This window comes from Cebus imitator, unplaced genomic scaffold, assembly GCF_001604975.1.
Source record: "Cebus imitator isolate Cc_AM_T3 unplaced genomic scaffold, Cebus_imitator-1.0 Scaffold94, whole genome shotgun sequence".
NCBI lineage: Eukaryota > Metazoa > Chordata > Mammalia > Primates > Cebidae > Cebus > Cebus imitator.
This window is the reverse complement of record NW_016107409.1, coordinates 5,690,405-5,701,672: the sequence shown is the minus strand read 5'-3', so window position 1 is coordinate 5,701,672 and position 11,268 is coordinate 5,690,405. Positions and strand designations below refer to the sequence as shown.

General features: G+C 36.2%; 1 protein-coding gene across 1 annotated transcript in view; it reads left to right on the top strand.

Moving 5' to 3' along the window:
- The window catches only part of GTF2F2 (general transcription factor IIF subunit 2), a 153,512-nt gene that overhangs the window by 26,677 nt on the left and 115,567 nt on the right, over positions 1–11,268 (top strand). The window contains exons 3-4 of the mRNA XM_017536006.2: positions 4,251–4,269; positions 6,539–6,683. Coding sequence (XP_017391495.1) covers positions 4,251–4,269; positions 6,539–6,683 — 164 coding nt within the window. The remainder of the gene's footprint in view (positions 1–4,250; positions 4,270–6,538; positions 6,684–11,268) is intronic.

The window sequence follows — 11,268 nt, the reverse complement described above, 5'->3', positions numbered from 1 at the left end:
ACACACACACACACACACACACACACACACCCTCTCATCCCTTTTTACATCTGCATTTCTATACTTACATGTATTGAAATCACAAATTTGCACTAACATATCCAGTTCCAATATAATACCACATACTTAGTTCTGGTTTTCTTCCTTTTCTTACTTGTACCTCTTTTCCAAAAGTGAGAAACCTGGTTCCTGTTGTCCTTAATGTATTTACTTACTTGTTCAGTCTGTTCCCTGCTCCATATGCGAATACCCTACTCACCCTGCTTGGGCTGTAACTCCCATCAGTGTGCTGCCGCTTTTGCTGTCCTCCACTGGGATACCCTCCTCACCCTGTTCAGGCTTCCATTTCTGTTCTGAGCCTTCTCCACTCCTCCATAGGCATGCCTCCTTACTCCACTGAGGCTCCAGCATCCTGTTTCAGGTTGTCTTCCTATGTGTGGTTGCTCTCGCTTGCTAGGCTCTGACCATTTCTTACTGAGCCACTCCTTTATAGCAATGCCCTCCTTACCTGATTGGTCTCTGATACCTCACCCCGGCTTGCCTGCTTCACCCCAGTTGACATCCTCTTCACCCCATTTGGACTATGACCATCTTACCCAACCCACTCTGAAAAAGATGCCTACCTTGTTTGGCTGCACCTAGTGGTTTTGAGCTCAATTTTTCAGTTAGGGGAAGTATAAATAGGAATTAAAAACAAAACAAGGCCTGGTGCAGTGGCTTATATCTGTAATCCCAGCACTTTGGGAGGCTGAGGCAGAAGGATCACTTGAGTCCAGGAGTTCTACCAGCTGGTGCAAAATAGCGAGACCCTGTCTCTACAAAAATAAAAACAGATGTTAGCTAGATGTGGTAATGTGCACCTGTGGTCGCAGCTACTCCAGAGACTGAGATGGGAGGATCACTTCAGCCCAAAAGGTCAAGGCTGCAGTGAGCCATCATCACACCACTATACTCCAGCCTGGGTGACAGGGCAAGACCCTGTCACAAAAATAAAACAAAAACAAGAGGCCAGGCATGGTGGCTCATGCCTGTAATCTCAGCACTTTGGGAGGCTGAGGCAGGCAGATCACCTGAAGTCAGGAGTTCAAGACCAGCATGGCCAACATGGTGAAACCCTGTCTTTAAAAAACAAAAACAAAAACAAAAACAAAAACAAGAGCCATGAGCACAGTTGAATATTGATATTATCTGATTAGTTTTCTTAACCTGGAAAAGGTGTTACTTATTGGCTGTTAGTGATAGTGAAAAGTCAGGCCCCATTGGTATTTTAAAAGTGTAAGAAAAAGGAAAGACATGATTAATACAAATTAAGAAAGGTAAAAGGAACGAGATCAGAGTCTAAAAAAGTAGCTGTGGGTATTGAGAAATGGACTCAGAGTAGTAAAGGAGAAAATGCACAGCATTGTGAGAAATTTAGTGAAAGGATGGCCAGATGTTTGCTTCATTAATTTCTGAAGATAGCACTGTATTGTACAATAATTAGCATTTAAAATTTTGTGCACAGGTCATCATACAAAGGGTATATTATAGTTGTGAAGATGCTGTTATGATTATATATGTGTGAAAATGAAGTTGTCCTCTCCTCCTATGTTCCCTAATTGCATCTAGTTACCAAGCTGAAAATGTCAACATGATTTTTAATTCATCTTTTTTCCTATGGTGCCCACTTCCAGTCATTTCCTCTTCTCTTAGTTCTAACAATTTAATGACCTGCTGTTGATCTCTTCTTCTACCACCAGCTGCTTCAGGCTTTCTTTATTTTCTGTGTGGGTATTTGCATTAGCCTCAGTTGAATTCTGTAAACATTATGGATGTGTCTTCTGCATTTTTTCCTTTGCTTGTCTATAGCACCTCTGCCTTATAGGTAGCTAAATTAAAGGTAGTTATGTTCAATTGAGCTCTAAAAGCTAAATTCAGGAGTGTTAGAGAAGGGACTGTGGTGAATTTAGTGCCTGCCCCAAAATGCATGTTGAGGGTATTGTTGTCATGCTGAATTGGGGGCCAATCTTTGCCATATCTTTACTTCTTGTAAGAGAAGCTGGAAACTCATATTTTTATGTGAAATCTTAAAATTTTCTCACCTTTTTAAGATACTTCATCAACAAAAAGGAGTCTGACATTGCATTTTAATGTGTAAAAGACTGAGAAGTCCTACATAAACAAATCTGTGGAAAAATCTGGACTCCTTTGTCCTACATGACTCTACCATTTGACTCCAGGCTGCCATTCACTAGTGTCAGAAGGATGTGCTAGATATTTTCTTTTTTCACTAGGGCTATTCCCTTAGCCTGGAATTTCCCCATGTTTTCAGCTTCATCCCTCACTCACTTTCCTGGCTTTTTAGTTTGCATTTCCGTAACAGGTACATTTATGGTGTATACCTTTGCCATAAAGTTTTTGTTGTTATGGCAAGATATAACTGTCTTATTTGTAGTTGTTCATGGATTGGACTTGTCTGTTTTCATTAAACTGGGACTTCCTTGAGGCCAGGAACCCACACTTAATACTGTACCATGTACCTAGCACAATGCATAGTGGATATATAGTAGACTCCTCATAATAGAATGAGTGATTAACTGAGCAAGTGAATGAAGGCAGGTTGGAAATAAACTGAATGTTATGGAGAAACAGTGGTTTTCTAATTTGTCTTCCTATCTCTAGTCACCTTTAGTCTATTCTGTATATATTTTCTAGTACAAGTTTCCTGTAGGAAATTTTTATACTTGTTATTCTTTTATTCAAGCAATATCTTGCAGCTCTCCATTGCCCAAAGAATAAAGTCTGTACTTCATACTGTGATATTTAAGAGGTTCCATGGTTGAGCTCCACTTCTGCTTTAGAGTTCATCTCCCACCCTTCCTTATTTTGCCTTTCCCTTCTAGCCAAATCTGATCACTCATTTGTGATCAGACCCTTTTGTGACTTTTGTTCAACTCTCACTTCTGATATTATATTTCCCCACTTCAACTTATTGCAATCTTAGTACTCTTTAAAGCTCAGCTCAGAGTTCCCTGTTTGTTTGACCATTCCTTAACTCTTAAAATGGAAGAAATGGTGTCTTCCTGTCTGATCCTGGTGCATTGTGGCTCCCTTAATCGAATATTAAAATTTATCTCATTTTATAGTTTATGGATATGCTTATTTTGTCTTCTGCTGGCTGGGGCAGGGACCTTAAACTCAATACTTTGCATATAGGAGGTATTTAGTACATGGTTTTTAAAAATTAAGTTCTTATATAGGGTTTATATTGATTTCGTATTTGTAAAAAAATTTAAAATTGACATTTTTTAAAGTAATTCAAATACAGTATATAGAAAATAGTGTGGAAAGATACTGTACCAAGATGTTAACAGTGGAATTATGGCTATTTTAAAACTTATTTTTTGTGTGTCTGTTTTAAAAATATTTATATAAGGGACATATATTGTTTTATAATGGAGAAAAATGCTCGTAATTTAAATTAATTGCTCATAATTTAAACATCAATTACTTGATGTTTAAAATTTTGTTAGTAAATGAAACCTTTTCAGCTAGATAAAATGAATAGTAACATTTGATGAAGTATTATGTAGATCTGGTATTAAATAGGTATTAACATGCTGCCGAATGCCAAAAATGCTTAGAAATAAAGATAAGAATTGTAATAAGGCTAGGCACAGTGGCTTACACCTGTAATCCCAGCACTTTGGGAGGCTGAGGCAGGTGGATTGGAGCCAGCAGTTCAAGACCAGCCTGGACAACATGGTGAGACCTTGTTTCTACAAAACATTACAAAAGTTAGCTGGGTGTGATAGCACGTACCTATAGGCCCAGCTACTTAGGAGCCTGAGGTGAGAGAATTGGTTGATCCTGGGAAGTCAAGACTGCAGTGAGCCATGATCACGCCACTGTACTTTAGCCTGGATGATAGAGGGAGATCCTGTCTCAAAAAAAAAAAAAGGAAAGAAAGAAAGAGTAAAAGAAAAGAAAGAATTGTAATAAGATCATTATTTGGACAAAATGGAACTAGCAGAGATTATAATAGTGTTAAGTGACATAAACTCATAATATACAAAATAATGATGTGTGAGTTTATTTTTCCTATAAGATAATAAATAGGATGGTTATGGGGAGCCAAAGGTAAATATTTGTTTATCTCTGTAAATGTAATGTTTTATGTAAATATGATTTTTTAAAAAACCTTTTAACTCACCTTTGAAAACAACTTGAAATCTAAATAATTAAAATTTTTTTTTTTTCCTCTCCTCTAGGAATCAAGGAAGGACTGAGGTAAGATTATTTACATGGAAATTTTAGTTAAAACATAAGACTATCTTTTCATTAGTAACAGTGAAAAAAGGGCATTTGAATTTTGGAAAACTCTACATCAGGTGATGGTTAGGAACATATAAAAGGTATAAATGCCACTCTTGTGTGAATGAATGGACTCTTTTCTAGTTGTTCATTCTCAGAATTTTACTTCTTTGACCTACATTTTCCCTCTCTTGGTACCATGAAAATATCTTTAATACTCTACTAATATATTAGTATTACTTCAGTGTGACAGAGGCATTTGATGTGGATTTTTGAGAATTTTAGATTTTGACCCATTGAATCCAGTTTGTGATTTATAGTACTTATCATATAGTAGAGAGATATTTAATAAATACTTTATCATCTTCCTGCATGCTTGGGAGATGAGTAATTTTGTTTATGAGTCTGCTTAGTGTAAAAATGTGTTGTTCTTTTGGGGAGATCTGGTATATAATAAAAAGCATTTTGAAAGAACACTTAGTATGTCTTTTTATTCCAAACTTTATTATTGAGCTATCCTTCTAACTGTTTAGTTGTATTTGTTAAAACATTCAAAAATAATACCATGTACTCATATGGGTGTCATTAAGACCTATAAAATAAATATATCCTCTGTTTATAGGAGTGTTTAAGCTTTTCAGAGTAAATAGTTAACTCCACCCCTCAACGTTAAGTACAATTGCTTTCTTAATATTATTAAAATACTCACTCATTCAGCAATATTATTTTCCTCCTATGTGTCATGCCCTCTGTTAGATCGTAAGGATACAAAAGATAGTAAGACATAATCCCTTGACCTCAGACCTCAGAGATTTTAGGAAAAAAAATCATCTTTTTTTTTTTTTTTTTTTTTTGAGATGGAGTCTTGTTCTGTCATGCCTGCCTGATTTTTGTATTCTTCGTAGAGACAGGGTTTTGCCACGTTGGCCAGGCTGGTCTCAAACTCCTGACCTCAAGTGATCCACCGGCCTCAGCCTCCCAAGGTGCAGGGATTATAGGTGTGAGCCACCTCGCCTAGTTGGAAAAAATAATTGCCACCTAACCTAGCTGGAAAAAAATAACCTTACTCCTGTTTTGGAAAGAGTTCTTCAGCCACAGACCAAAGAAAACATGAAATCTGTCTTTTTTCATAATGGTAGATTAGCCCCATTATTCTTTTTGTTTTTGTTTTTTATTTCTGTATTATTTTTAGTAATTTTTATTTTATTTCAGGGGTACATGTGTGGGTTTGTTACTTGGGTGTATTGCATGATGCTGAGATTTGGGCATATTTATTCTGTCACCCAAATAATGAACATGGTAACCAACAGGTAGTTTTTCAACCCTTTGTACCCTCTCTTCCTTTCTTTTTGGAGTTCCCAATGTCTGTTGTTTCCATCTTTAGGTCTGTGTATACCCAATGTTTAGCTTCCACTTGTAAGTAAGAACATGTGGTATTTGGTTTTCTGTTTCTGTACTAATTCACATAGGATAATGGCTTCCAGCTGCATCGTTGCTGCGAAGGATGTGATTTTGGTGTTTTTTTTTTTTTTTTTTTTTTTTTTTTAAATTGCCCTATTATTCTGACAAACAGGAATAGATTGTCCCTCTTTTGTTTTTTTTTTAAGAGACAAGGTCTTGCTGTGTTGCCAAGGCTGGAGTGCAATGGCTATTCATTGTGAGCTATAGCCTGTAACTCCTGGCCCAAGGAATCGTCTTGCCTCAGCCTCCCAAGTAGCTGGGATTATAGGTGTGCACCACTGTGTCCAGTTTACCTTCTCTTTTTATGATCAAGTATTAAGGAATTTGATTGTTTGTTTGTTTGTTTTTTTGAGACGGAGTCTCGCTCTGTTGCCCAGGCTAGAGTGCAATGGCGTGATCGCGGATCACTGCAGCCTCCGCCTCCCAGGTTCAAGCAATTCTCCTGCCTCAGCCTCCCAAGTAGCTGGGATTACAGGCAAGTGCCACCACGCCCGGCTAACTTTTGTGTTTTTAGTAGAGACGGGGTTTCACCATGTTGGCCAGGCTGGTCTCGAACTCCTGACCTCTCGTGATCTGCCCATCTCGGCCTCCCAAAGTGCTGAGATTACAAGCGTGAGTCACCGCGCCTGGCCAAGTATTAAGGCTTTTTAAATAAAGTTAAAGTGTTTAATGATATGACTGGAAAACACATTTTTAAAAAAATTTGATTTATAACTAAAATTATTTTTTACATATACTTTGAATATAAAAGTCTGTTATAATCTCTGGTTAATGTGTCTGTTAGGTGTCTTTTACTTTGAATGAGGATCTTGCAAGTATTCACGATATTGGCGGAAAACCGGCTTCAGTTAGTGCTCCTAGAGAACATCCATTTGTCTTGCAAAGTGTCGGAGGACAAACATTAACAGTATTTACTGAGAGCTCCTCAGGTAAGTGGGAATGGAATTATTTAATGTGATTCCTGTACATGTTGTATAGATTTTCTGTCTTAACATACATTCCCATTTGCTTTTTTAAGGTCATTACCAAGACTGTTCCATCTCTCCTTTTGTCTGCCTCTGTTATTCATACCGTGCCGCTTCTCTGCTCTGTGTCTTTTCTTGTGATTAGTGAAATTTTGGCCATTACTTGAGAAGGGTTTAATTTCCATTTGGGATATGAATATATAGAACAAAGCAGATGGAAGAATGTAGTTCATTAAGCTGCCTTCTAGGATGTTGAAGAAACAGTATTCTGAATTTTGCCAAGATAAGGTCATCCTTGCTTGTTTTAGTAAATTGATATTCAGCAAGTATAAGTTGTAGTTAAAAAAAATACTGTTTCATATTAGGGAATATTTTAGTCTGAATTTTTCATCTTGTATGCTTTGTATATCAAGAGGCCCCTTTTATTGCATAGAGATTAACTTTTAATTGATACTGGCTTGCAAGAAGGTTCCACATAGAGTTTAAGATTGTATGTGTTTGCAATGAGATATTTTAACAGTTCAATAAATCAGAAGCAAATGTTTCCACTTGTGAATTAAATACAGAGGGAACTTTCTTGTGGCACACATTTAGCATGACTATATTTTCCTCGTTTTGGGATTTTTATCTTCATTGAGTTTAGAATACTATTAAAGCAACAGGCCACCTCAGTTTAATGGAGCTAATTTTCTCATAGTTCAAAAAGCTTATTGATAAAAGAAAATATTTGTGCTTTTGTTGTATTTCATCAAACATTTTAAAGAAATTATAGTATGTTAAGAACACAATTGGTTAAAAAAAGGAACATCTTCCTAAATTTTTTTGTGGTATCTTGGATTACCAATAGCTACATAAAATGATCTAAAAAATTATTCTTTTTTTTTTCTTGGATGAACAATATAACAAAATGGCAAATTATAACACTTTATTTATATTGTTGAAGGTAGAAGGTTGGTTTCACTGCAGTTTTTTGATGCTGTAATAATTAGTAGTATAGTAGTATGGGAGGTAGATGTTAAAGTAAAATGTTAAAGTAATGGTATCTTCAACACATCCATTTTACACTAGAGAAGATTCAACCCTTCAGCAAATATTTATTGCATGCTGAATTGTTCAGGGCATAGTATAGGCCTATCTAAAGAACCTGATATTTGTCTGAAATTAAAAGCAAATTTGAGTGTATGTTAAGAGTTTTAGTTTTGGCTGGATGTAGTGACTCGTGCCTGTAATCCCAGCACTTTGGGAGGCTGAGGCGTGTGGATCACCTGGGGTCAGGGGTTCAAGACCAACCTGACCAATACGGTGAAACCCAGTCTCTACTAAAAATAAAACATTAGCCTCATGTGGTGGCAGGCGTCTGTAATCCCAGCTGCTTGGGAGGCTGAGGCAGGAAAATCACTCGAACCCGGGAGGCAGAGGTTGAAGTGAGTCAAGATCATTCCACAGCACTCCAGCCTGGATGAAGAGGGAGACTCAGTACCCTCTCCCCGCCAACAAAAAAGTTTTACAACTCTGTACCTTTTGATTGATGGGATTTAATAAGATCTGTTGAACCTGTGAGATTTTCTCTACTTTTGCAATTGTCCCTAGAATGGAAGAAGCATGGCACCAAGATAGTAAAAAGAAGGCATAGCCTTGATCAAAGTTTGAGTTAGAGAAACTTGGACTTTTTTGGTAGAAAAAAGTACCCTATTTCAGATTTTTTATATCTTATTGACTAATTTTTTTAAAGCATGGTTTATTCCTGGTACTTCTACAAAGACAGTGCTTTAGAAAGCTAACATTTGTTAGCCTCAAAATTCGTCTTCCATTTTACATTTTAAAAATACTTCAGTGTTGTGATCTCTTTGAACATTTCATGTTCACGTTTCTGGCTACAGGGTACTCTAAAGGGAATGTTGTTTTATAAGGATTATCTTGGCAGGGATATGGAAGAGAATTAAGATTGCCTTCTTTATTCTGGGACTTGGACAGTATGTTCTTGCTTTGTAGAACTGTGGTAATACAAGTGCAGTCCTAAGTTTCTATTAGTTATAATACACTAACAGTTTTTTGCTTCTTAACCTCATTATTTCTGTTTCAAGTCATCGTTCCTTGATTCTTTGCACCTTTCTGTTTCTTAATTTCCTCATTTATGAAATGAGGATAATTTATTGACATTTATGTGTAAATATGAATACATTTAAACACTTAAAACAATGCTCAGTATTTAATGACTGCTCAAATATTAGCTGTTGTTATTAATATTGTACCTTATTTTTAAACACTTAAAGTTTCAAGTTTATTTGAAGGCACGTGCATACATTTTAGCTCAATCTGGATGTATATCACTTGATAAAATTCAGCCAATAGGGATTTTTATATTAAATGTTTCTCAGTTGCCTAGATGACCAAGAAAAAAGTTCTAGAATTGTTAGTAGTTTATCTCCTTTGAGGAGTCTTATGTATTTGCTATTTCTAGTCATTAAAGCAGCAGTTCTACAAGTGGGTTCCTTGGATCTCATGGAAGTCATAAATAGAACAGCAGGGGCTGTGTGACTGCTGTGACATATTTAAATTGTTAGATATATGTTGTATATGTGTGTACTTTTCTATAGGATGGTACCAGAGCTTTCACTGGCATCTCAGAGGAATCTCTGGCCCAGAAAAGCTACAGAACCATTACCTTAGCGTTAACCTAGGTTGGTCATGAACTTGCCAAAGTATAAGTGACTAAGCCATTTTACAGGGAATAAACAGTTGATTTTACATTGAAATATAAATGAGGTAGGTATTATTTTGAATATTTTTCATATTTTTCTATCAAGCATAAAACTGTACCTGCTTTTCTAGGCTCTTCATTTCTTTTAAATAGTGCACAAGTATTTAAAATGTAGAGTTAGTAAGGAAGCTTGAAAGCACATTTGAGTTCAGTATGTTAGGTGTTTTAGTTTTAATAACTTTACTCCTGTTAATGTGATTTTGCTGTTTTTTGAGAGGTTCCCTTTGAGCCCATTTTCCTAATGATTGAATTTGGTACATTTGGGTATCTTTCAGGGAGAGGGAATTAGAGGGGACTAATGGTAAGTTTACAGTGTTTTCTCTTTAATTAAAATAATCTGCATGCCATCAACATTTTATGAACCCACTTAATTTGTTTCTTGTTCAATATTCAGTTGTTTCAATTCAAATTCAATATAGTCTGAGAGAATATATTTTATTTTTATGTGCTATTTTGGGTTACCCCTTCTTCCACCTCTGCTTTCCTCTGCGAAATTCAAAATGATCTTTTAATATTTCTCTCTTACCTCTCTGGAAATATCTCATGTGTTTGGCCTTATATTTCCCCACCTTGGGTCTTTATTTTAGTATTTTTATCTACTATTTCTTGGTAACTATAGATAATTTCTATTTTTTTCTCTCTTTGGCATCCCTACTTTTATTCAAAGTTAGATTTTCTTCTTTTTTTGTTTTTTCTTTGAGACAGTGTTTCACTATGTTGCCTAGGCTGAACTTCTGAGCTCAAGTGATCCTCCCACCTCAGCCTCCTGAGTAGCTGGGACTACAGGCATGCACCATCATATCTGGCTCTTAGATATTATTCTTTATAACTGCCAATTCTAGACAAAAATGTTCATTCATCTGTTCAATAGATATTTTTGGTGCTAAGCCCTGTGCTAGAATAAGATTAGACTCCTGTCCAGTGAGGCAACTGGTATGTGAATAAATGCTTCAAGTGCTCTAATCAAGTTATGTACAAAGAGTAAAAAAAACATGTGTACTTTGCCTGAGGAAACTGGCTTCAGAAGTGGAGATAATATTTGAGTTGGACTTTGAAGTATATGAATAGCAAGAAAGATAGTGAGGATAAAATTTATTTTTCTAGCCTTCACGGATCTAATTCTTCACCTTATATTCTTTTACCTGTCATCCTCTGTCATATCTATCTAAAAATTCACTAGAGCAAAAAACCTAGCTGTGGGTGTCATAGTCTAGGTTAGAGATGAAAAAAGTTTGAACTCGTGCAATGGGAGTGGAAAAGATGAATCATATTCTAGGCATAATAGAGGTAATTTTCTTTTTTTAAATATTTTTTGCCATCAGGTAAGTCAACCAGAATTAGAGGTTATTTTGACAGCTTTTGGTGATTATGCATGTGGGGAATTGGAAGATCGAGAAGTCTAGAATGGTTTCCAGGCTTTTTTTGGCTTAAGTATCTGGATGGATACAAAAACCATTACTGAGTTAGAAAATATTGAAAGAAATGGTCAGGGATAGAGCTGATAACAGTGACTTTTTTTGCTTTCATTTTTTATTACCTTTGACTCTTTTGTAGCAGTTCATTAATTCAATAAATTAATATTTGTGCCTGCTTTTTTCAGGCCCCCTTTTAGGCTTGGGATACTTTAACAAGCAGAGGCTCAACCCTTGTGGTCTTCCATCCTCAGGGGGCCCAGAGTGATTGCTGTAGTTATTACTGCCATATCTTCCTCTCAGGCATCAAAAGGAAGGCAAGAGGGGGAAGGTAAAGGGACTTTTTCTTTTCTTTTTTTTTTTTTCATTTTAGGTT